The following is a 27,911-nucleotide window of genomic DNA, read 5'->3' on the forward strand; positions in this document are numbered from 1 at the left end:
TAAACATAACAGTAAACCCTACCATTTAGAAAACAGAAAAGCAGAATATGTTCTTGAAAATCTTCTACAACAGTTCCAGTCAAAGATACCTAAGAGCAATTTTAAAATGAAAGTTTAACATACCATTTTCTGTGTGCTTCCAGGTCTGGCAGATTTGATGCTGGAAGAGACTATAAAACAGAGCAGAAGGAAACAGCATCAAAGTGGTTTCCAGTGGTTCAGCTGAGGTGCAGAAGAGAATGTAACATGACAACTCACTCACAACAAGAGCAGAAATCACTACTCCATCACTATTTTTCACCTCGATTGCAGCTTGAGAAATAATTGAATGTGAAACAACTGCTGCAACCTACTTCCTCTAACATTTGTACTTTAAACAACAGCACCTCATCTACTGCTCCGCCCCCACAGAAATAACTAAGTACTCTTATTTTTCCCCCTTTAAACAAATTCTTACATTTCTCATACATCCATGTGCTTTTATTCTCATATGTTGCAATTTGCTTTCTTCTATGCTACTTTTGAAGAGAGTTTTCATTTCAAACTGTGTTTTACCTAGATACAGTGCCACACCATAAAAAACTATAAAAACTACTCAAAAAAGTTAACACTCAAGCTATGGGGAATTCCAAAGGACAATTGTGAAATATTTGGCCACAAAGTTTAAGATCAATCAGCAAGGAGAAAAATGTGTTACATAAGCATAAGTCAGTCACTTCAGACTAAACAAAGATTTGAAGAAGCTCAAGTTCCTCCTTTCCCCCTCCCCCTCTTTTTAGTGTAAGCTGCATGAAAAGAGAGACAGAAGTTGGTTATTGATGTTAACAATAGTTCAGTTTTGGAAGTTTAGTCATTCTTATTATTATTTGACGTTCACTCCTGATGAAAATAGCTTCAAGAACAGGTTTTAAGTTGAATACTCCAGGGAAGAAATGTCTAGTAATTGAATGGGACTTTGGGGAAGGGAAACAAACCCAATGAGGATAAAATAGATAGTGGCGAGGGCACAGGAAATGGCATACAGCAAGGTCAAAACTCTGTGGGAGAGTGTAGAAGGGCCAAAGCTTAAAACTACATGGATAGACTTATGCTGAGGACAATCCAGCATTTCACAGAACATGGCTTCTTTCAGACAGTTTCATGCTTACAAGCCTCCATGCTCACCAGAACAGACTGGTTTGATTTTTAGGATGTTTATTAGGTGGAGTTTGTGGGGTTTTTCATGCCTTCCTTCTCCACATATTTTTCTTTATATTTGAAATTGCAATTTATAATTTCTCTGACTATAATGGAGCTGAGAAATTCATTTCAGGTGACAGGAACCTGAAGAATAAACAGGGAAACAATTTGTAATTATACTTTCAAATTTCCTGTGTTTAGTGTCTGAGTCATATAGACATAAACGGGGAAGTTGTACAGCATCATTGCCATTTCAATCAAGGCCTAGAAAAGGGCTTATTAATTTCCAAATATATTAATTCAGGACTATATTTCTCACCTTTGTGCCTGAATGCTAGAAGTACTGCAATGCAGAATAATTCTTGTTCTCTTTACTGTTGACTGGATTTTGCTTTTCAAAAAACACTGAGGTTTTCATTGAGTGCTACCATAACTAATGCAAAAATCTTACTAAAATCCTGCTATGTGTTGAAAGACCATTCAAGAAATTTCTGGTAGGAGAAAAACCTTCACTCTATACTAGAAAACGCTCTACACTACCTATTCTGCTCTGGATGTTTCACTGTGGATGTCACAACAAAGGAAAGTTAGCTTCCACTCACTTAAATTATTGACCCTATAGCAAAGATAATGTACTTAACTAATTATGAAAGAGGAGAATGATTTGGCACAAGCTGGACTGTGTATGTTGATTTCTTTATCCAGCCTTGTCCCTGCTATGTGACACCAGAACATGAGATGCTTTATATCTACTTGTTTTGGTTGCAAGTGGGTTTCTTAATCCATGTCCAATCACCCAAACCAATAATTATTTGCAGGTTCACAGGGTCTTTGGAGATCTTCCTTGCAGCCTAAACCCACAAACTTCAGATATTTTAATATCTAGGCAGATACTCAGCATTTTATTTTGAAATAAGGCTGATTCTTCTTTATATTAGAAACTTGCTGTTACCCATCTAAGAGCACACGAGTTTCAATTCTCTACAGAGTGAAACTGCAGGTTTAGCTAAACATTAATAGAAACACAGAGTGTGCTTTTGCTGCTTTTTTTTTTTCCTTAAACCAATGAAATGTGGAAAGCAAAATACAGCAATATTTCCCTTCAAAAGTGGTGAAAGTAAATGCACTACAGTTCAGAACTCCAGAATATAGTTTGATTTTTGGAGGCACAGGGAGTTACTGGTTTACTGATTTTAAAAGTTCATTTTCCCTCAGAAGTTGCACATAATCTCTTGACTCCTCTGAAACACAAAGTAACCTAAAACCAAAAAAGTACTTCCTACTACATTATGTGTTAGGGGAGGACCCCCTGGTATATTCTGCTGCTGTGAGTGAAGAATGTAATTTAAAATAAAGCAGGCACTTGTAATTGCTTTAGTCCTTCACCTCTGAGTTTTGTCATCAGTTCGTTTGTAATCAAATTGGTGAATTCACACTTCCTTTTTTTCCCCATGTCTTCTAAAAGAAAACTTACAGCAAGTTGCTTTAACTTATTTATCAAAATTAGGATTCCACTGTGTTCATCTTAAATCTGGGTAGTTTATTTGCAGTCTTAAGGTCTTGCAGCAATGCCTTCTTTCTAAAGTGCTGACGCTCATTTCAAGAATGAGGATACAACCCCACCTATTCATAGTTAATACAACATTCAGTGTAACATTGCATAATTTACCCATGAAATTATTCAAGAAAAGCAGTTATCTTGCTCAGGTTTTGAAATACATAAGTTGACTCTTCTAACTGATGTAGACAGATGTGCAGAAAGAACCAAAAAGAGAAATGGATAGCAAAATTGGGGAAATGATAACAAAATGCAGATGCCTTAAAGCTTCTGTATGTATGATCTGTGTATTTAATGTAAGCTCCTTGCTGATAGCCATTGCAAAAATGTATTTGCAGGCACTAAAACTAACCAAAACAATGAACAGAAAACAGCATTGGAGGAGACTGGCCTACAACAAGAGCAGACAAAGCACTTAGAGCTTGGTGAGCAGGGAGAAAATGACAAGGTCTAAAGACCAAATAGAAATTAACCTGGCTACTGCAGAAAAAGAGAATAAAGTACTCCTATAAAAGCATTAACAACCAAAGAAGGGCTAAGGAGAATCTTTATCTCAGTTCAGTTTTGGGCTCTTCAGTACAAGAATGACATTGAGGTTTCACTCCCCACAGTCCAATACCTCAGCACCAGGCTCTGAGCATTTGATATTTAAAACCCCTGGAGTCTATGATGAGAGCTTCCAGCAAAGCTGCAAACATCAGATACTCTTACCAAGAGAGACAAAAATGTGTACTTGCACTAGGGCAGTGGAACAAGTCAATATAAAGTTTATGTACAAATATGAGCTAAATCCTTCAACTTCTGCAATGCAATGGGGTAATTTTTTTTTGTTATCTCAGAAAGAATGCTGTGGAGAGAAGAATGTTTCCCACCAGGCTGAACAGACAGATCTTCAGATTGGAATCGAGGCAAGGACCAGGGAGCACAGAGAATTAAACACCAAACTCCTCACCATTTTCTGTTCTCATGGCTTTAAATTCTGTCAAAACGAAGGCAGTTTTCACAGAGCTGTTGGAAGTCACCTGTAACTCTTCAGAAGCATTTTGGGCACACAAGCTGCAGCACATACAGTAAGATTAGTTCTAAAATTTTCCTTCTGCTCTTTCCCCCGTCTCATCCTGTTAAATGCAGTTGAGTGGGTGTGCTTCCAACAATCTGATGCATTGAGCAAGTGAATTGATACAGTGCATTGATTGTATTGTATGCCTTTTGTGTAGTATTCTGGTGGTATAATTACATGGCCCCACACTTGGGGTCTAACAACCTAGTTCCAAAATAATGTGATTATGTGATGTTACATTTAATAAATTTCTTTACCAAATACTGTAAATTCATTTCCACTCTTGTAACATCCAAATCTAATGAGGACCTTCTCTGAGAATAAGCAGTTGAACTGAATTCTCACCACAAGTTTATATACTCTGTTTCTGTATTCATCACTTAAAGCAGTACAGGTGAAATTCTGTTTTACTTATTTTCATGTAGAAAAAAGAGAATTTGACAGAAGCAATAGAAAATTACTGGGGGAAAAAATAAAGACCAATAAGATTTATTTTCAGAGGAAAAAAAAAAAATCCTTTCTGAAGTCTGTCTTAATTGGAATGGAAAAATTCACTTTATAATACATCATTATATTTTTATAATTACATCCCCATATAAGCAAGATTGGATGAAATAAGGGGTTTTTTTTATGCAGCGCTATAGCAAGGAAGCACCTCTCAAGTATGGCAATGCTTTGGTAATTAAAAACTGCAATTTCAGGTAGGAAACTTGAATTCCTGTGATCTAGGTGCAGGGATAGTATTTTAATACACATTACTCTTCTAACAGAAAGACTGAAAACAGTTCATTATAGGATTCAAAGACCTAATTACAAAATTGCAATCCCAACTCCCCCCCCCCCCGCCCCCCCCCAATCCATTACTGACTGCATTACCCATATTTAACCAAAAACTGTCCCATAATACAACAGGAAAAATTGTTTTCATAATTATTTTAATTCTCTAATGTTAAAGCATTCAAGATTAGTTACTGTACCCTAGTTCACTCACAGCACAGTCAAGTATTTTGTAACAGGAATTTGGAGAAGATCCATTGACTGTGCAGTTTGAAAACCCCTGTATTTTCAGATACTTTTCCATCATTGCACAGACCAGTCTGTGTAAGTGTGTTTCATTTTCTGTTTGGACTTGGCACAATAAATCTTTACAATATGAATAGGAAAGCTTTTATAAAATTTTTTGTATCATCCCAATCAGGGAATGTCTAAAACTACAGAGAAAAAAATGAAATTTACACCAAACTGCTCACGATTAAAGCTTGGTCATTGTTTAGACATGATATTAATAATATTGGGAATAACAACATCAATCTTACAAGATAGCAACTTTACAGAATAGATTTTAAGCAAACAATTTAATGTGATGAGAGCTTTACAAAAGTAAACAGTTGCCCCAAATATCTCGTGGGGAAAAAAAGTGAACATTAAGTGTACCAAACAGGTCATATATGTATATGTCAACAGTTCCTCAAAATTAACTTGACCTTTACATATTGTTAGGACTTACAAAATACTGCTCATGGTACTTAAACATAAACAAAAAACCCCAGCTGTTTGCCCAACAGATTAATAGATACAAGAGACTCAGGTCTGTAGCATTTAGCTTAACACAGAGAATGACCTTACATGTGTACATCCTGTTAACTTCTGTGAACTGTTGGTAGTTCTGTATAGAAAAATGGCTCTGACACAGGGGTTAGCCAAATGTGAGAACAGGCACATAGAAGAACTTGCACAACACATAGGACATCCAGACTCTCAAGAGAATTCTTAAGGTTTCTGCAAGATGGAGATTTATTGCCCATTTACAAAGAACAAATGGTAATTACAAGACAAATATGATAATTAAACATACAAGCTTTCAAATTGTACAAAGATAATTTCTCATGGTTGATGTGCATAGTTAAAAACAGTGCTAGCTTAAGAGACCTTTGCAAAGATGCAGTGTAATCCCCTGCAGTTACAAGGGGACGTGGCTGAACAGGTAAGACACTGATTCACCATTGTGTGTTCTTCGAATTGCCTCTGCCAGGATCATGGAAATGTCAATAAACTGAAAGAAAAATTGAGAAGAAAAATTTGATGGCATACCAAGAGCAATAAACTATGCAGTTTAGAACCATTTAAACAAACATTCCATCTACCTTTGTAGTTTTTCCTAGAAAGTAAGAAAACATTAAAGCTTAGGCATTGAATATATACATAAGAACTGAAATAATACCAAATAAGAACTCAAAAATTGAGTAGGAATGCATTGACTAGGATCACTGAAGAGTCATATTGTTGAGTACTTCTGACAAAGGGCATGTTGTCAAAAAGCCCCACTATTCTTGCCATCAGATGGCAGTGTCTGCTTGACAAACACAATTTAAGGGAAGTACACCTTTTTAAGTGCTTGCCCTGTTTCAATAAATACCAAATGTTAAGCTTTTAAAAAATCTAGTACCAAATATTTTGAAGTGCCCTATTATCTATTACCTGAACCCCCTTAAACAGTTCTTAAGCATGTTTTAGCAAAAAGTTTTGCAAACAATGTATTTAAGAATATTAATTTTGTCTCAAGGCACAAATTCTAGCACCAGTAAGCAGTCAAGTACAAATACTGAGTCTAAATAAATGACATAACACCACTGTACCTGTATTTTTGGGCAATGTTTCATTTTCTCCTCTTGGGGGATTGTGTTGGTTACCACAACAGCCTCAAACGATGCATTATTAATCCGAGAGAGGGCAGGACCAGAAAAGATGCCATGAGTCAGAATGGCATAAACTTTAGTAGCTCCAGCAGACATTAACCTGTAGAACACACAAAAATAGCATGCTGTGATGCATGTGTACATACATGGCTATAGATGAAGCCAGATACAAATATCTAAAATACATTTTACTTACAAAGGAAGCACCTTTTTAAAGAAATATAAAATATCTGCAAAATAATTGCAATATTTGTATAACCCGAAGAAGTTTGATTGTCTCAGAAAAATCCCCAACAAAAATTATAATTAAATTAAAAAGTTATTTGCAGCAGTGATACTAATCTAGTGTGCTGCACTTTTGACAATACCAGCGCAACATAAAAATGAACTCCAGTACAAGCTTTCTATCTTAACCAGGCAAAAAATTAAATAGGTTGGATGGCAGTATTCACAACTCTATTGTGCCTCCATTATTGTCCACCTTTATTTTCATTTGCAATTCAAACAGTTCTGCTTGGAAGGAGATTCTGAGGAAGAAGAAATGTTAATGATTAAAACCCTAGCTTACTGCAAGGTTGTGGGAAGACATGCTGCTGAGCTAAGCACTCAGTGAAGTGATGCATAAGGAGGAAAAAAAGTATAAATCAAAGAAGTAGAACACCTTGTGAATGAGTCAAAATATCCTAATTTAGCTTCTAATGGCCACAATGCCTCTAGATGCTCAGCTATGTCCTACTTGCTTCTCTAGCCTTAGAAACCGAGGCCCTGAGGAATGACATTTTATCAGATCATCACAAAGGCACAGGAGGAAGCATAAGAGAGGGAAAAAAAAGAGACAAAACCACAGAAGCATAATCTCATTTTGAATGATTTAATAGAATTTAAGTTTTCTGGTCATTTTCAGCACTACATTTACTACATGCAGCCTAGAAGGTGTATCCATTACAACAGGGTGAGTGTGTACCAAGTGTGTGTACTTGAGTTTGTACTTGAGCGAGTTCATTTGTTGTATCTGAAAATATGTTCTTTAGTTCATCTGCTTGATATGCATCTAGGTTGCATGGACAAAAAGAGTTCTAGGGAGTATTTTGGTGCATGAGTCTTATTATACACAAAGTGCATCCCACCTGGATTTGACATCAATGAAAAGCACTAGTTCATGCCAAGAAGACAACACAAGGCAGCATCACTGAAGCAAAAGCATCTTTCTTAGTGAACACTGCAGATACATTGAAGGTGATTGACAGGTTTAGAATTTGGTTTATTTCATCACAAGAAATGTACTGTAGATAAATAAAGAGGGCTTCTTTCAAAATAGGAAAGAAATAAAGGTTTTTGACTGGAATTAACTTCCTCTATTCACAAGAGTATTAAAAAAATGTTAGCTAGGCAATTTCTGATTTTGATCTGCAAAGGGCACAGCCTAAAAGAATACTTTGAGGTATGATGTAGATTAGAATGCAGATAGCAAACAACTACACAACATCTCCACAAAATTTCATCAAGTTTCCATGAAAATTGTAAGAAACACAAGACTATATGTGAATTTTTGACATCCTTTATGTAGGTACAAACAGCAAGTCTGCAACTAAAGACTGTAAACTCATGAGATTAACTTTACTTCAAACCACCAATAACAATGTCTAACTCACTTGTTGCTTTCATACCATTTCCCACAGCATTCCCCTGTGGAAATTTGCATTGTGTAGCTTGGACAGGTATACTTTTCACTGGGTAAAAAAACTGGTTGGATGGCTGAGCCCAGAAAGTGGTAGTGAATGGAATTATATCCAGCTGGCAGCCAGTCACTAGTGGGGTTCCCCCTAGGGTCAAAGCCATTTGACATCTTCATCAGGAATCTGGAGAAGCAGAGTGGGGGCACCCTCAGTTAGGTTTGCAGGTAGCACCAAGTTGGGTTGGAGTGCTGATCTGCCTGAGGGCAGGAAGGCTCTGCAGAGGGATCTGGACAGGCTGGATCAATGGGCTGAGGCCATTTGTATGAGGTTCAATAAGGCCAAGTCCTAGGTCTGTACTTGGGTCACAACAACCCCATGAAGTGCTACAGGCTCAGGGAAGAGGCTGAAAAGCTGTCTGCTGGAAAAGGACCTGGGGGTGCTGGTTGAGAACCAGATGAACATGAGCCAAACTTACTAGTACCTGAAAAGAACCAGCATAAAGGCACCTGGAAAACCATAAATAATCCTTTCTACTTAGCTTGAGCCTTAGTTCTACTGCTAGAGCCTTAGTTAGGATAGTGGGTCTACATTCACAAGCTCCTCTTCAAGAAGCAGAACAGCTGGAAGGAATTGAGAAGGCGTCGTAATTGAGCAGAAGTCTACAAACCTTGTGGAAAGACTGAAAAACTCAAGTTACTCAAGTCAAGAGCGAAATGAGAACTCTTCGACCTACTTTCAGGCAGAAGACAGGAAAACTTATGCTCACATCCCCAGATTAAAAGGACAAGTAGTTTTATGTTTAAGATGTACAGTAAAAATTAATATTACATTTGCATTGGACACTATGGTGAAAACACTTTACAGTGTTAAATCCAGTAAAGCTTTGTTAAAGATTGCCTAAGGAGAGTGGAAAGGCTCCATGATGAGGTTCAAGGAGGGAATGATTTTTGAGCTGTTTCTGCCTTGGAACTGTAAAGTGCACTAGATGTCCCAAGCCCTTTCCAAGTTATGACATTTTATTTATTCTGTGCTCTTCCTAGGTACAGATCATATATTTCTGTAAATATTTCCTCAATTTCATGTTCTAAAGAAGGACACAGCTGATAGATCACAGAACTGTGACCTATCAATTCAAGGCTCAGAATGACTTCATACTACAGAGGTCAGGTTGGGTTATAGGTTTGAGGACAACTGTATTCATCAGTTGTGCAGGAGGGAGAACACTACAGCAAGACAGACCATAATAACACTTACTTGTCTGCTGCATGACATATTGTGCCACATGTGTCAGCCATATCATCAACAAGAATTGCCACTCTGTCTTTCACATCACCAACCAAGACCATTCTGTCCACTTCATTTGCCTTCTTTCTTTCCTTATGAATGAGAGCAAATTCCACATTCAGTCTGTCAGCAATTGAAGTAACCCTAAGTTACAGGAAGAAACACACCACATTTAGAGAACCATTTTAAAAGAAAAAAAAAGTCATACAAATGTTTTTGTCACAAAGCACAATTTTTGTCTTCTGGCTTTCAAATTACTACAGCAAAATCTTTTGCAAGGAATGAGACAGGTAGAAGCAATCTTAATTCATTGCTAATTATGAACCAGAGTGTCTTAAGCTATACCCCAAAAATTGTTTTTTTTAATTGAGTTGACTTTGGTTTTCTGTCATTAAGTGCCTGGCTTTGAAAACATTTCAGCTATTCAGAAGCTTTTATTAAGCTGCTGCAATACCAGTCACACTAGGTAATTTAAAGTAGGGGGAAGTAAATTCTAAGCCTACGGGAATGTGCACTTTAACACTCTAACTGGAAAATACCATTGCATGGCTTGAAACCAAGCCAAGGGAGAAAAAAAACCCAAACAAGTTAATAGTGATTAATAATTCTTTTCACAGTACTTGACTAGTAATCAAGTAGCTTACTTCATTAATAATTCCCTTAGCATGCATCTGCTTGACAAAGATATTTTAAAACTCTTCAGGGTGACCTCTGGTGGCCAAACAAACTTTAATAATAAACCACTTGTTACAGACTTCTGATTGCTTTTTACCAGTTTCTTTAAAATAATAGAGCTCTTAGATATAAAGAGACAGGAATAAACAATTCCATCTTTTTTTCTGAATGCTGATGCAGCCTTTTAGCCTGCCTTTTTAGACTGTGTCTAGAATGTTGTTTACAAGGTTATTAACATTCATGGTTAATAGAGAATACAGTTTTGTTTCTTTACCACTTAAATATGGAAGTTCTAGTTACTATATTTCAACAAATGGATTATAAACAAAAAAAAAATTGGCATTTTTTTATGGATAGCGTAATTTCATAGCAAGTCTCAATACCTCAGAGGCATTAAGATATCAATAGAATTTCTATGCCATATTTCAGTTACAACATCTAATAAGCTGGGGAAAAACCAAGCCAGTGGCAAGAAACAAAAGAGAATTCAAGTATCTTAAATGAGTGCAAGAAAATGGATTTATTTTAAATTAATACTTACAGATCTAAATTTTAAGACAATTCATGTTAAATTTTCACATTCTATTAATTTTTTAATGAAGTTTTATTTTGAAGTTCTGCATATTTAAAATGGAAAGGCCAAACAATTTCCTTTACTTTTTATTCCAGAAGGTGAAGGAGAACCTATGAATTCACTGAAAACAACATCTACCCCTACTTCACTAGAGACTGGTTGGTTGCATTACAACAGAAAGATACTAAAGATTGACTGCACTCTCTATATTAAATACAGTGAGAGTGATCTTCGAAAAATAAACTTGTATCATTAATTTGATAATGCAAAAATATTTGGTAGAGGAAAATGCTCTCTTCTGACTTGAATTCTAAGCAAAGATTGTATTTTGCTTTAAAAACAAAACCAACACAAAAATGAAATGCAAAAAACCAGTATCCTGATAGGAACAAACAAAGAAATTTAACTAAGTGATCTTTTAGAATGCTTTCTATGTTCTTCCCATCCTTAACTTGATTAAAAAAACCCAAACAATTAGGAGTTCCACTCAGTCTTATTTCCCTAGAAATCATAACAACATGAATGCTCACAGCAGACTCAAGGACTTCAATTAAAATCAAATGATGACACTCTTTCACACTTTTCCCCATGCTACTACATTTCAGACATTTAAATTGCTATGGGCTTACAAAAGTCTTACTTCATTTGTCTTTGTTCCCTCTGCAACAGCAGCATGAGCAATAAAACCTGGGAATAAGCATTTTGCCTCAACGGCATGCTTTATGACCTCACCAGCCAGTCTGCTTCTGAGCTTTGGCATTGGTTTATGCTCAATCAATACCAAATAAAACAGAGTCTGCTAAATGAGTAACACATGCTGTGAATGAAGAAAGCCTCCAATGAACTATTTTTACCTTTTGCCACTCAAACTTTCATTCCCTTTTTCTAGTATTTATAGTGCAAAACTTGGGGTCAGCAGATTTACATCTGGAACTCAATAATGTACAGAAAAAAGAAATGAGTCAAGCAAGCTCTTACCTAAATGCCAGCAGGTACAGTGGGAATAGGCCATATGCTTTGAGAGAGAAGGGAAGCTTAGGCAGTTCCAGAGCGAAGCAGGAAGAGGTGCAGCAACTTGACTAAAGAAGCAAGCAGCAGGGAAAATCTCTTCCCTCTAGTGGAGGGATTCAGCTAATGAGGCCATATCCAGGGAGAGAGAAAAATATTTTCTTTAGAGTATGGAAAGCGCCTGAATTTTTTTAGCATGGACATCATTGGAAGTAGTTGTTCTGTTTCTACAATGCAGTTGGATCAGTGATGTACCCTTTATTTTGCACAATTCATAGAGGAATATAGAAGACTAGACAAACTAGATCATTAACCACTAACTGTATGTAAATCGAATTGATTTAGGCTTGTATAGTACCTTTTTGCACCACCTGCATCAGGTGAGACTATGATACAGTTTCTCCACTCGGGAATGTTCTCTTTAATCCACTGCAGGACTGCAGGTTCTGCATACAGGTTATCTACTGGAATGTCAAAGAAACCCTAGTCCAAAAGAGAAAGAGTTTCATAAATATGTGTTTGTATCTTACCTGGAATGAAGACAAAGGGAAAGAATCAAGCCTTTGCCTTTCATGAATGACAGAACTTCATTAGTATTTTACACTGGTCTGATTCTGCTTTTGATACTACTGTCAAATGCTGCTGAAGTCAAATAAACATTAAGGTCTCAAAAAATATCACCCAAGAGTAGTGAAAAAGGAAACAGTTGTTCTCAATTGATATAAAAATCAGAAAAGATGATCACCTTCAGGCACTCAAGTAAATTCATGCTAGTGAAAAGCTCTCAAAACATCCAGTGAATAATACTCAACTTCCATAAATTTCAACTGCTTGACATTAACAGCGGTATTTCAACATGGGGAGGACTCAAACTAAAATGGAATCTTGGTACAGGTTGTAAGAACAAGAAATCTGGTTTAGACCTTTTTATTTATGTGACAGCCATCTAGCATAATAAGAAATTCTGATTAAATGGAGCCCCAGAACTGAAAGATATGGTGTTTTCTGTAAAAAATAAGTTATCTTAAAACAAGGTACACATGAGAATGACAAATTATGTCTGCTCTGTGTCTGAGGAAAAGGTTTTGTGATTTGTTGGATTCAGCAGTAAGCCAGATAAGGGTTGCCAGGCTTCATCTCCACTTCTTTTAAGAAAATATTACACCTTTGGCTGTAACAACAAAACTCTACCTAGGGCAACACTATAATCTCTGACAAGGCTAAGATTAAGAGAATTTGCCCCAAGCCAGTATATTTTATATTCTGGAAGCTCTTACATTAGACTTGGCAAATTCTACCAAAGACTCCAATGCACAAATATTTGAAGTAACTGCAAAATCACCCCATTAAATCGAGACTGGTCTCTTTCTAAAATGATGTTTCTAATGAAGCAGGTGGCAAGACTTCCTCTGAACCTTCACAGTTCTGTACCTAGCTTTCAAAATAATGACCAAAGCCACAGAAAATTACTCTCAGGTTGTCACATTAATTCAGTAGAGCTTATAGGAGAGAAGGTAAGAACCAACAGTTACCTGGATCTGAGAAGCATGCAGGTCCATGGTGATGATGTGGTCAGCCCCTGCAACTGAGAGCATGTTGGCAACAAGTTTTGCAGAGATTGGTGCACGGCTCTGAGAAATAAAGCACAAACATTTAAAAAATATTTTGACTAGAGGCAAGGAATCAGATTAGCTATTTTTCTTGGTTTTTTTCCTTTACAATATTTGGAATCTAGATTTGCAAAGCTTCATAATTTTAGTCAAACCAGCCTGTCAATCTTGTTACTAGTGTTTTGAAACTCAGTAAAGCATTTAGGAAGATCTAAATCAGTTTGCACAGTCTGCCTAACAATGCTTTGTATTAGAGATAAAATTTGGGATACAGTTTTCCAATTCTTCTACTTAAAAGTTTCAGCTAACTTCACTTCTCTACTCCACAGAAACACTCAATTCTATCTTGTTCTAAGAAACATTGCAAAACCCAAAGATGGAAAGCAAAATGAACCCAACTTTTGAGAACACTGCTTTAAAACAATGTTAGTATCAAGCATTTCTTCAAAACACAGTAAAGCTTGTCGCAGATCCTTGTTGGCCGGGATCTTTTACCCTGACTTTTTTTTTTTTAAATTTATGTTTAATTCCTGGATGCAATTAGGAGTCTAGAACTCCCCAAAGGCACAGGGGAGGATGAAGAAATCCTAAGTAGAAAGAATGAAAGAAGAATAAAAATCTTATTAGCAAAGTTAACGCCAATGTCAAGAGATTTTTAAAAGCATCAAGGATGCAGAACAAACAAACAAGTAAAAAAAAAGGAAACTCTGACTGGAGGATACCTCAGGGTTTTTTTAGTTACTCCAAAGTTTTTTTATTTTTTTAAGCTTTGTAAAAAGCTTGTGTTTCCTAAGACAGTTTTCTCTACACTAAACAAAACCTCCTGCTTTCTTTTGCTCATCTTTAAATAAGGCTAATAGCTGGCAATAACATTAGCACGAAGGCGGAACTGCAAGTCAGAGTTTCCATCTCAATATCAGACTGCTTTCTGCTGGCACAGTCTTCTCTCCTGCTACATCTCTTTATCAAACAGCCATATTTCACCTCCCAGGAACTTCCTCTCCTTCCAGTCCATACACACAATTACAGAGTACCTCTGTTTTCTTTCCACTGATGCTCAAGGGCATGAGTGACAATGAGCTGAATGACTGACAATTTAGGCTGGATGCTTTTCCATCTGTGTCCTATCAAGAAGCCAATATTTTCATCAGAACTGTTCCTAGTTTAGGTGGACACTGGGCATTTCTCTGTTTTAACCTGCAGATTGACAACACAGTTCCAGAATAGAAACAGAGATAGTGCAGTCTCGTTTTATGGCCAGATCAAGTTTATCACCATCATTACTGAAATTCTTCATTTTGGCAATCATCCCTTTTGGGTGTTGTGTTTCATCACCACCATTTTGTCTGTGTAAGACACAAAGAAACAGATGCAACAGCCAGCGCTTCCCTAGATCTCTGCAATTCAGATGCATATCACTTCCAGAAGAGTTCATCATCATTACTGCTTCAGCACAGTTCATCTTCCACTTACTGAGAACAACAATGCTCTTCATTTGAGTTCAGTTCTGTAAGTTGTCCAAAGCTTTCTGGATATTTCTATTATTAGTAGCAAATTTTTGTTCATGCTGTTTGAATTCCTGATCACTTCAGCTCATTTTAGCACCTGACATTTTTAAGCTGGACTTCAAAATACTCTCAAATCTCTGTCAACGTCTAACAAACAAAAATTAGTGCCTACTCTTTTCATTCTGTTGCAGTGTTCTCTTACCAGCTCTTTCCAAAGCTCTAGTTTAAAGCTGGACTAACAGGTAAATCTGAAATGAGAGGTTTCCTCTCCTGCTTGTACTATCCTATCTTTCCAGGCTAGACACTTCCCTTCATGGGAATCTCATTTAACCTGACCTCATTCTTCAGAGACTTGGATGACAAAGGTGAATGAGAACTCATGATTTTCTTTATAATGTCATTTGTAAGATTCCCTTCTGATGAGAGAGGTAAGAGCATAGATTTACAGTATTCATTGTTCAATTCTTTGATGCAATTTTAGATTAGTTTCAAAATTAATAGTGTGAAATGCAGTATTAGATTATGTTAAGAAACAAAACTGTTAAAATCACTTGAATTACCAGTGGCAGGGGGAATCCACAAAGCTAATATAAACAACATCACAAGAGTAACTGTGCAAAGGACACATGGCTGAAAGTAAAAGCGGTCCATTAAGATCAAAGTTCTGTTGCCTTTAAGCATCTTAGTACATTGTTTTGCTCAATATTCATCACATGCACACAGAACAAAAAAAAAAGAATAAAAGAAAGGAAATCAAAGAAAGCCCAAAGATTTATAACTGGAACTGAACTTTCACTTCCAAGAAAGCCAGTTGTGAAGTGTATAGATACTGAATGTTGACTAATGCATTACCCAAATTTATAATTTCAAAAATGAGATTTGCTTTGAAGCCTCAGAAATTGACAGCCATTATCTTGAATATCCAAATATATTTTAAACTAGAATCTAGGGGGTTTTTGTAGCAATTATTCCACAGGATTACTGTCATGGCCTAGGTGAAACACAACTGAAATCAAGAAGTGAAACTGAAAATGTTCCTAGTTATACATAATGTAGCCCAGTAAGTTTCACCCTTTAAGGCCATATTAATGGAAATGCGTAGCGTTAGATTAAAAAAAAAAAATTATACCTACCCAACGCTCCACGGACCCCTTCTACAAATCAAAAAAACAAAGTTACATGAGCTGTAGAACACCAAACTCATCTGTCACTGTACTTCTAACTTATCTCAAAGGCATCTCTGTAGCATCCTACATAAAAGCTTCCTGCCCACAGCTTGGAAGGTTGGCATAATTAGAGGATGCATAAGTGCAGTTATAGTCAAAGCACAGAAACATCTGAGCTATTTTTAAGTTTAGCTAGCTTGTGCGTAAGAAATATTCTAGTTTAGGGCAGCACTTGACTGAATCTAAATTAATTTACTGACTTTTTTATCATTTGCAATAAGCCTTTGTGGTTTTTTAAAATCTGTTTCTCATTTAAAGATAGTCCACGTTTAGCGCTAAAATTTTCAGAGTAGATTAGATTGCTCAGACTAAGATTTTTACTACAAGGCCCTTTCCTTACATGACTAAATGAAGAGCACTTTCCTTCTTCTCAGAAATCATGACTGCGCCAGAGGTATGACAAATACATGGTTATTTTAAGCAGCAAAGACTCCATCTATTTAGTTCATAATGAATTAAAGCCACTAACTTAAATTCAAACTAGAAAATGACATCCATGTACTGAAGATTATACTACTTCAGTTCAAAGTCAAGCAAGCTACAGCAACGTCTTCCACCATAGAAGAAAATCTGTGTGTGATCATAGGAAGAAAATGGCTGGCACTTTACTGACACTTCAGGCAGCACACAAAGCTTGTGCACTCATGATGGGTCAAAGACCAAGTGATCTGATGCAAGCAGGAGGGAAGATGTCCCTGTCAATAAGCTGCCCAATGTTGACAGCTGTATTGTAGCTTATTTTGCAACTTAGAGGTCAACTACCAAGGTTAATTTCCAAAGATGGCAAACATTTTCTCAATTGCAAAACAGAGGGGGAAAAACCCCCCACAAACAACAACAGCAACAAAAAATATATGCCTACAGTTGTGGAACTCAGTGACACACAGAGAACAGTATGGAAAAAAAAATCTCAAAATCTCTATTAATCAAAATCACTTTCCACAGCCTTTCTGAAATACAAAATGCTCCTGGGGGGCATGCACTGTGCCACCATTCTGCAGGGTTAAAATGAGTCTGGAAGTCTGCCACACAAAATTTGGGTACCCTTGACACAGCAGTTTAGATGCATGGAAATTTTGGCATATACTCATCCTTTTCCCGCACCAAAAACTTAGAGGATGGTACAGCAGAACTTCCCAATATGAAGTGGGAAAATAAAACATAGTGAAGTGCAAGTGCTTTCACTTCTTATCAACAAAATGCTTATTGGTTCCCATTCAAGGTCATTTGATATAAAAGTATTTCAGCCCTTCTGATCAAGGGAAAGCATCATCCACTACAAAAAACAGCAAAAATTAACTACCAAGAGATGTAGGCATAGAATAGGGCCTTACATTTTAATTTCTTAATTCCATTTTTGGAAGCATAGCAAGTAGACTTTCATGGTAGTAGTATGGTCTTACAGATCCTGCACTTAAAGAACTAATATACCAGAAAATAAGTTTTTTTGGTTTTGTTCTCAGATATCACAGGTTGACTATTACATATATGTAATAACTGCTATTATTTTTAGTTTCTCCATTACTTCATTCCTGTTAGGTTTCTTATTTAAAAGAATAAAAAAACCAACAGAAGGCTTGCAGAATGGTTTGTTGATGCCCAAAGTGAAAGAGAGGGGGCAGGCCATTTACAAGAAGTAAAGGAGAGAGACAATTTTCCAAAAATACAATCTTTGCAATCCAATCTTTAAAGCCAAATTCACATTTCTTACTACTTCTTTTCAAATGAGCTTAGGTAAAAGTACCATTCATATAACCTCTCAAAGGTTGGTTTTTTTTTTTGGTCTATATAGTAGAGATAAAGTCCAGTTTTCTCTTTTTTAAAATCAGTCTCACTTCCCACAGAGGGTTTGTTATTGTGCTACCAATTTGGCTGAACTGATATATTCATCAGTAATGACAGACCAAATTCAGGAAAAGGGCAATAAAATCAGTAGAGCATTTATGGGGTTTCCATACAATTTCTTGTCTTCATAAATCAAAAAAATATTACAGATACAATTTTTTTTTAAATCTGTCTGGCAGCATAAAATAATGTTTTTGTTAATTTCTGTTATGTATTGTGGATTTTATCAGTTCCTTCCATTTTTCTCTGTTTAACCATCTAGGAAAAAACCTACCTACATAGTTGTTCTAGCACTTTGAATTCAGTATTTAATTCCATGCAATTAAAATGCTTAAAAAGGTGTTCTCTCCACATTAATAGGGATTTAAAAACAAAAAAAACTTTGAAAAAGCAGGATAAACAATCCCATAAAATGCAGTTTGCTAGCAAAGTACTCTGCAATAGACCACACACATAGAACGTACCTACTTTTGCAAACTGCAGGCATGTCAATTATCAAAACACAAGCAAAAAAACCAATTTATTGTCTTGCTCCATTGTGGAAAAAATAATTGAACATTTTACCAAGAGAAAAGGATGGGGGGGGGGGGGGGGGGGTTCAAATCTTTACAATCACTTAAATGTTTATGAAAGTTGTTAATCTCCAAAAATTTGAAGTGAGCAAAGTGAATAGAAGCCTTCCAAAATGACAATTCTTACCTACCTTGTCTTTCTTATCTTGCCTGGCATATGGAAAACATGGAATTACAGCAGTCACTCTGGAGGATGATGCAATCTTGCAAGCATTGATCATGATCAGCAGTTCCATTAAGTTGTCATTTATTTCTCCACAGCCACTCTGGATAATATACACATCTTCCCCTCTCACACTTTCACCAATCTCTACACTGAAAGAGCAGGAGATAATCATTTCAACACTTAAATTACTGGAAAGGCATTACTAAAAAAAAAAAAAGAAAAAAAGAAAAAAAAGAAAAAAAAAGCTGTTGTGTTTTAGCAAACTACCGTAGGTCTTCTGCAAACTTCCCATTTAGAGTGGGATTATTTTTATAGCAATTTCCATAAGAGCCTCCTTGACAATTTCAATATAAGCCAGTATGGTCTTCATCAGGTCAGCACCTGCCAACACCTATAAAATCTACACTATGATGTTCAAGTGTTTTTAAAAGACAAAAATCTTGCAGAAAAGCTAAGAAGGCTGCTAATCAGCAGCTTACCAGGGCACAGCTCATTTTGTGTCAGTTGTTCTATTTCCTCTGACATGCTTTGGTTTCTTATGTATTTAAGTTTTTTTGTTCTTCCACAGATTTCAAGACAAATTCTGGGATCAATCACTGCTCACACCACAGAATTCAAAAATTAAATTGAACTTAAAGGCAAACAGGAAAAATAAAACTGTTGAATGTGTAATTCTTTCTCAATTCTAGATCCAAGCAGAAGACATCTACTGCTGAACCACACTAACTTTTCACACCTGTTACTCTAAAACCTACACATAAATATAACATAAAAACCTTAGTTTTTCCCTAAATCCATGTACAATGTACACAAAACATACAGATTTACTAAATAATTAAGTGATCAGACCTTGCAAATCCATGCTCTACTATGTTAGTCTCAGTTATTAAATGCTAGAATATATTGAACCCTTATTTAAAAGGTTGTATCCTTTTTGAATACAAATAAGCTGAAGTTTCTGATTGGAAACCATCCAAATGGCTCAGATGTGGGTAGAATAATTTCTCTAATGGGTCCTTCAATGCTGAGGCTCGCTCTAGTCAAACACAGTCCTAACAAGTTTTGTTTATCAGCTCTCAGGGTGCAATGTAACTCATGAGCTTTCTGCAGAAAGGAATTTAAACATCTTAATGATAAGGACACATTTGATTTATCACTATCAAGATAGTTGAGTACATGCTCTCAGCTGCCCTATTTGAGTTCTCTGCAGCCCCAAACAAACTATATAAATATCCTGTATTAATTTTTCTCCTTAACTGGATACTTTTTTTCCCTAAGAACGCTACTAGCAGGATTTCTGAAGGTCAAAAGAAAGCAAACATCAGGTCTCTGGAAGGACAGAGGTGGTCAGGGACAGCATCATCTGCAGATATGCCAGGAAACCTTTTGGAGGCTTTCATCATTCCACAAAGACACAATTTTTTAGTCATAAAATTGTTATTTCCCTCTCTAAGTTTTTGATCAATGGAATGATGCCATTCAGAGAATTCTGTTTTGACTGAAATATTTTCTTAGTTTGTTTCCCTTTTTGAAGCTGTACAAGTTTTGGTCAACATAACATTTTTTCAGCAAGATACCAAGCGTGATGCATGATTGGAAAAAACTAGCCAGGCTTAAGTAGGAGCCCTTGTGAACACAAACCCAGCTCCGTGTGAGGAATCTACTCACAAGCTTACAGATGTGGCCGCAATCATTATTATAGCTTTGTGGTTATTGTGAAGGCTTTAAAAAATTCTGATTGCACCCTGACTCAGCAGTTGCACAGACCTGCTTCATAATGAGTGTTGTCTCATACCACACCTTTGGAATATGTCCAAAGAAAAATTATTTTATTACTTAAGGAAAAAAAAATGAACAGCTAATTTAACAGTCTAACATTACACACTAGGAAAAAAATTGGCTGAGTGATGAAAGTATACAATCTTAATGTTCACTGTGTACTGAAAGAACACTTGGAGTTGTTTTACTCTTTTTAAAAACTGTCACTTCTATGCACATCATTAAAAAATAACAGTTTTCAGAAGGTCAAGGAACATACTTTCAGGCAACTATAGGTCTGGTTAATACTGTGCCATTTTTCCATTGTCATTAATTGTATTTTTTTCTTATGATCTTGGGCAACCAATAAACACCAACTTGTAAACAACTTAGAAAACAAACATGCTACTTCTTTCTCTCTTGGTGCATTTGAAAAAGACGTGTAGCTATGTTTTTAAGGCTAGAATGGCATACTTATTTGTCACATAGAAATGTGAGTAGTCACATTTCCCAGTCAACAAGACAGAGCTGTACAACAGATCAGTATCTCTTATGTACTTTCTCAAAGATTGAGAGGTATTGTGCGGACTCAACCAACAGATACACACAGAGCTGCCTATTTCACCTTCCCCAAGCCCAAGAGTAAAAGATAACCAGTCATTGTGGTGTTGCAAGAGTTCCATCAGATACAGCCTGTACTAACCACACTGGTGGGGGTTTGCGTGGTGGTTTTTTGGTTTTTGTTTTACTGGAGGGAGGGCAGGGAATTAGCAGTTAGGGTTTGTTTTGGTTTGTGGGTTTTTTGCCCCATCCCTTCCTTTTTTTTTTTTTTTCATATTCAGGCAACCAATAAAAGACTATAAACTATAGAATCAGGTATTTGAATGTTGTATGTCAAATTTCTATTAGACAACACTAAGCTAACTGCAGTCAAACTCTGTGACAGTTATCTTATTAACATTGCTACTAAATTCCCCCATCTATATCATGACCTTATTAACTGTTTATGAGGTTATTTAAACAATTTCACATAGGACATAGAGGAAGGACGCAAAAACAAGCTCTTGCCTCAAGATTACAAGCTCTGTTTGTTTTATGCAATTTAATCAAATTCAGCTATTTGGTAACAGTTTAAATAAATTTCTGTTCAAGAAGAGTCAACATAACCTGTACATTAAAAGCCCTGACACCACACAATTGTGTTTAAAAGGGAAATTTACAAAAATCAATAGCAAACAAAAGTAATTAACTCTGAGCCAGATGCTTGGCATCCAGAAGCACAAAGCTCTAGCTGGGAAAGATACACATAAGACAGGACATGATGAATACCAAGCTTAAGTGTTGATATCTGCCTTCAGCTTGCTAATTTGAGTGTTCCATTTAGCAGGTTAGAAACTTGGACAGACTAACAACCATGAATTCAGGATACAGCATAAAACCCGCTTAGATTACAAACACATTTCAATGGCTGAAGCATCCATTAAGCAAAAATCAGAATCAGGAGTAATCACAGATTGAGGTCCTCTTGAGCTAGATTTATAGTGCAGTCCCAACTGAACTTAGTGGTGGAAATTACAAATTAGTGTGTTCTAACTAAAAGCCAAGCAGCTGTGGGGAAACAGGGGATTAAGTATGTAGAACCAGACTACAAAGGTAAATAATGTAAATACATAGCCAGGATGCTCAAATTACACACTTAAAAGGGCTCTATGTATTTTTAAAAGTAATTACAGCAGTTTAAGTTTCTAGCCATGCTTATAAAAAGTAAGATTTCTCAAAAAAATTAGATGCTAAAAAAGTAGATGTGTACTTCAGGCCTTTTCAACACCCAGAGAAGAGGCCAAAAATGAAGGTCTAGAGTCCTCATACAGTGTGCAAATGAATCGATATCTCAAAAGTGATCAAACAAATCCACATGCTGAGTTTGCAACTGATTGAAACCCAGCCAATGGCAAGCACTGAGCGGCAGGGTGTGTTTGACCTCTTACCTTTGGGAACACATTTCCCAGAGTAAAGTCTTTCAACCCAAGAGTTTCAACTTACTGGGCAAATATTTCATCTGATGTGATGTTACATCATAAAGTGAATACCAGCAAAGCCCAAAGCAACAAAGAAACAATAAAAATGCCAGAGCTGGTTTTAAGGCTACATGGATCCCATATCTCCTGGCACCCATGGTGTCCCCTCAGCTCTAGGCTTTTCCACTTTGACTAACAGTTCCAAGACAACCCTCTGCTGTATCTCCATTAACAACTGCCCAGCTCTGATGCAGAGCATTGGTATGGTAAACACCAGAAGATAGGAAATATCTTGTTACTCTCCACTCTGGCATACAGCCTGCCACCGCAAGAGCAAAACACCTTTTCTTGAGCAAGTTCTGGGTTTAACAACATGCAGCCTCAAAAATTTGGAAACAAATGTCTAACAAGCCTGAATGTGTGCAAAAACTCTTCAAAGGCTAAGTACCAAACTCTGCAGTACGAAGAAACACTTCACATCAGCATCTGTCCCTAGTCCCTCCTGCCTTCAGCTGTTCTAACACCAGTTTATGACCTGAGCTTGCTCATTCCATGGTTAGGGATCTGCAAACCCCAAACCATCTACTCAGGGAGGGTGATACAGCTCATGGCTCCACACCAGCTGAACCCAAAGGACCCAGGTTACACGAGATGCAATGGAGTTATGTCTCATCTGAGACATCTGCAGTACAAGGATGCTGATGGGGGATTAAGAGGGAAGTCTTAAAGCCAGGTGACAAATTGTAAATCTCTACGACACAAGTTTCCAGGTTTGCTCTTGATTTTTTTTCAGTTACTTTCTTCATGGAACAAAGTGACTTCATTTTGCCACTTTGTATGAAATAGAGATGCAAACCCATCCTGGATTCTCCAGGGAAACATCAGCTACTTTTTCCTAGCTTCCAAGATCAAATATCAGCCCATGAAATCAAGTTTAATTTACTCACAAAATAATGGCTCTCATATCAACAGCACAGCTTTTCCCATAAAGCAGACAATGTCCCTTTGTAGTCATTCCGTATTTCCTTCTGCAAAAGCTAAATTACATTCACTTTAATTTGATGTTTCTGAAACAGTCCAACTTCAGCAGTTGAATAAGGCTGCGGGTACAAAGCCTTCAAATTCACATGTGCCAGGCAGGACTTCAATTCCTTTTCTCTTGGATCAAGAAAACCTACAAGACTCACTTCAGCCAGTGAATCTGACAGCAAGAAGCCAGGAACCTCACAGGAATGGGTGGCAGCACTAACCATCTTTCACTAGGAAAAATGTGTGCAAAAGAATACCATCTGAGAGTACTTTCTCCATTTTGAGAATAACAAGTATATCAAGGGCAGAGTTAAAAGAAATAGTCTTCAGAGAAGAAAGAACACCCTACCTTGTAATAAAACAAAATTATTTACAAAGTAATAAATTTAATAATATTTTTTTCAATTGATTCACCAAAAATATCTTCACTGGGGTTTAATTGTACAGCAACTCTAATTAAATGCCACCTCAGTGTATTTTAAGATAATTTTGCAAAAAGCTTCAGAGTTTAATATCTGTATGCATCTGTTAAATGCCAGTCAAATAGTTTCATGATGCTGAGGCTGCAACAGCTGTCCCTGTTTAAGGACTTCTTTCTTCTTCCTCCAGCCTCAAAACTGCTGATGACAGTTGGTTTGTGGGGTTTGAAGAAGATAAACTGTCTAAGCCCCCACTGCAGTCCTTATCATTTTGCCAGCTAAATAAGGTGGTGCCACCCAAGCTCCTACCACGCCGCTGTGGCTGGCGCTTAACTGACACACAGGCTATGCAGACCAACAGTTATCATCCACAACCAGAGTTTATTGAGGGGCTCTGGTGCTGCATTTGGTAGGGCTGCCTGACTTTAGGAGCCAGGTGAAGGAAAGCATTTCCATACAGTTTAAAGGGAAGCAGGAAAAAAATGGGGCAGTGATTGAGTCTGGCAGCAATTTCCCCCACTTTCTCAGCACAGGCTTTGCATTTACCAGCTACAGAATCTGAAAGAATATGGATTGCCTAAATCAGATGATGACTGTGGTACTGTTGCTAGATACACCGGTCTCTGTACAGATAAAAATGAGAAGCCTTTCCCATTTTAAATGTTCTGGAGCTGCAAACATACAGGCACTGGCTATTTAGCCACAGCATTTGTCAGTGGTGGTCCTACCCCGGCTGACCTCAGCATCAGTTTCTCAAACCCACTTACAGCTGTTGAGAAGTGGGACTGAAACCTAAAGCCTGTTTGACTTGAAATATAATGCAAAATATTTAATAACTCTTCCCTCCACTCTATTCTGCAAGCCAGACTAATTACAACTCTCAAGTGAAAGGCTTCCAGCTAGGACCTCTTGCACAGATTTAAGCCTGGGGCTGCACACAGCTGTCAATTTACTCATCATTTCTATTTAAGAGAATGCAGCAAGTAGCAAAACAGAGTTTTGAACAAAAGGTAAATCTTCTCTGCAACTTGCTAACTTAACAGATCTGACAAAACAAGAGTTTGACCCTCAGGCCCAGGCTTATCTGTTTGCATGGGGGATTGCTGGAGTGCCACTGGAAGGTTTAAGGTTCTTTGAGCTTTTTAACTATCAGGATTTAGTATTCTGCAATACTGCAAGTGTATTTCATAATACCAATACACTTGTTTATAAATTTTAAAATGGAAGAAAAATTTTTAAAAAGTACTGTGTTGGAGTCACTGTATATAGGAAGAAGTCATTTTTTGCTTACATACACACACAGTTTAACAGTATAGAAAGACTGAAAATCCAGATGCCTCAGGAAAGAACTCCTCTGTACAAGTATCAACTTTACCTATAGTTTAATTTCAAATACATTGTTGAGGAATTCTCTTACTTGCTGGGGATTTTTTTTATTAAGAACATTAGTCTAGAAAACTGGAAAATCAACATCCTGAAGTAAGTTGCTAAGAATATTGAAAAAAATACTTGAAATATTATATAGTGGATACAACTTTACTTGCTGAAGGGGAAACAGGAAATTCAGATTTGACTCTCAAAAGAAGGAAGTTGTAAAACAAAACAAAAACCCAAACAAAACCCACACACTTAAAGGTTTAAAATATTAAACCATTTTAGTTCAGGGAATAAAATAAATAAAAAAGATAATGTCAGCCTTGCCATGCTGCAACAGAAGCAACCAGAAATAATGTTTCTAATAAATACATTCTGCACATGTGTACATCTCTACCTGCCTAAAAAAATAAACTGGCACTTCTAGATTAGCAAAACCACTGAGATACTGCAGTCACCACTACCTTCTTTTTAATGGTAGAGAGAATATTCCATACCTGGAAAAATAGAATATTCCATACCTGGAAAAATAGGTGTATCCTGAAGCCTAGAATTTAATTAACTTATCTTATAATTAACTTATCTTATAAATATGCAAATTGTGGAGATAAATTTCTACCTTGGATGAAATCTAAATCAATTTAGTTCTGCTGTTTGCTATGCTTCAAGCACAGATTAAGATAAGTGTCTCTGGAGAAGAAACATTAAAAAAAATAGACAAGTTAGCAAGGAAGTCATGCAACCAAATACACAAGTTAAGTTTTATCATGCAGAAAGGAGATCAAAGAGCAATAAAGTGAGTATAGGGCTGGAAAGAATTGAGAGAAGATTTAAGCTTTCATTTAATCAGGAATGAATAGAAGAGTTAGAGTGTGCAAACATTAGATTGCATAAACACCAATGGAAGAGGGTTTATAGTAATGCCAGTGAGCATAACTAGAACAAGAGCAACTGCACTGAGAATGCAAAAATGTAGACAGAAAAGGACAAGCTTTGAGAGAGCAATTTTAGAACACATCATGTTAATCTTTCAAAGAAAGCAATGAAAACATGCTTTTTCAGGAGATTCAGAACAAGAACAGATGAAAATAAACACACAAGAACCTCAGAGACTAGCCAGCTATTTACAGCAGGAACTTGTGTTTCAGAATCAGCTGGCAGCCTAGACTCACATACCTATACAGAGAAGCAGTTGCAGTCTTACCAGCTCATGGGGTGAACATACCACTGTCACCTCAGTTTAAAATTCTTTATTAAAACTGAGCAAATTAAATAGGTGGGTCAGAAAGCTGACACACTAGTAAAGAGAGGCAATATTGATAGAAAAAACACTGGCAAGCACATTCACAGACTCCAGGTGAGCAAGCTGTCCTCATGGTTTCACACAGGATTTTTTGCACTGTTACCAGATACTTTCAGTGTTTGGCTGGCTAGGAATCTGGTATGACTGCACTTTCAGGAGTAAGCCAAGGCCATCACAACAACCTGTACCACTCTCATGCATGACCATCAGTCTTGGACTAGGGAGTGGAGCCCTACAGGAGCTGCAATGGGTGCATCACACACACACGCCTGGCTGCTAATGCAAAATAAAGACCAGTTGCAACAAATTCTGGAAGTCTAATTTGACTTAGATGCTTTTTAAAATCTAATCCAGATCCAGCATCCTGTTTTTATACCTGCCTGTATGCAGACCTACTTACAAAACTGTATGACATACTGTAGTTCATAAGACTTTTTTTATCTTTAGGTAGATAAAGCTGATCAACTGCACAGTTAATTATCTGCGAGCAGCAGGATGCACCTGACATCGCGGAATGGGGCTTGCCTCTGCAAACCCCATTCCCCGTACACAGGAGAGGAGGATGCTCTACACCCGGCCAGGGCCGTGCCAGCCCTCCTCCGGGGCTAAGGAGCTCCCGACGGGAGCGCTGCCGAGCTGGGCGGTCACAAGACCGCAGAGACACCGGCGGTGAGGTGCTCGTGCTCCGCAGGCGGGGAACGGGAGGGGGCTCAACCAGGAACGAGTGCCGGGCGGGACACACGGCACCACGCCGGGCGGGACACACGGCACCACGCCGGGCGGGACACACGGCACCACGCCGGGCTCCCGCGGCTGCGCCTGCACCGAGCCATCCGTACGCGGGTCCCGCTCCGGCTCAGCCACCCTGGCAGGACCCGCCGCCAGCCCGGAGTGACACCGGAGCGGGACCGGCCGCCAGCCCCGGGTGACAGCGGAGCGAGTGATAGCGGAGCGGGACCGGCCGCCAGCCCCGGGTGACAGCGGAGCGGGTGACAGCGGAGCGGGACCGGCCGCAAGCCCCGGGTGACAGCGGAGCGGGTGACAGCGGAGCGGGACCGGCCGCAAGCCCCGGGTGACAGCGGGGCGGGCCCCGCCGCTGCAGCCGCCGGGCGCGGGGGTGTGTCCGGGGTGCGCCCGTGACGCCAGCGGGGCGTGGGAACGGGACACGCGGCGAGGGCCGGGACAGGGGCACGCACCTGGTCTCCTGGTTGCTGAACTTCTTGGTGACCACCTTGCCCAGCTCCAGCCCGAGCCGGTCCGCCACCCGCTGGGACAGGTCGTGGTGGGAGCTGCCGCTGAACAGCACAATGTTCGGCATGGCGGGGGCGAGCGCGGCGGGCGGGCGAGGTCGGGGCTGCGGCGAGAGCGGCAGA

General features: G+C 38.0%; 1 protein-coding gene across 2 annotated transcripts; it reads right to left on the reverse strand.

The window, feature by feature from the left end:
• Positions 1-5,564: 5,564 nt before the first annotated feature.
• On the reverse strand, positions 5,565-27,894 carry PRPS2 (phosphoribosyl pyrophosphate synthetase 2). Of its 2 annotated transcripts, XM_084226689.1 has the most exons (8): positions 27,735-27,894; positions 18,603-18,786; positions 15,962-15,982; positions 13,243-13,341; positions 12,069-12,193; positions 9,424-9,597; positions 6,434-6,593; positions 5,565-5,850 (listed from the first exon to the last, which is right to left on the reverse strand). In XM_084226689.1, the coding sequence occupies exons 1-8, from the start codon at positions 27,854-27,856 to the stop codon at positions 5,758-5,760; spliced, it is 978 nt and encodes a 325-aa protein (XP_084082815.1). In that variant the 5' UTR covers positions 27,857-27,894; the 3' UTR covers positions 5,565-5,757. The 2 variants fall into 2 exon arrangements, with proteins under 2 accessions (XP_084082815.1, XP_084082816.1); XM_084226690.1 differs by lacking the exon at positions 15,962-15,982.
• Between the last annotated feature and the right edge of the window lie 17 nt (positions 27,895-27,911).

This window comes from Fringilla coelebs (genome assembly GCF_963513975.1).
Source record: "Fringilla coelebs genome assembly, chromosome: 2".
Taxonomy (NCBI): domain Eukaryota; kingdom Metazoa; phylum Chordata; class Aves; order Passeriformes; family Fringillidae; genus Fringilla; species Fringilla coelebs.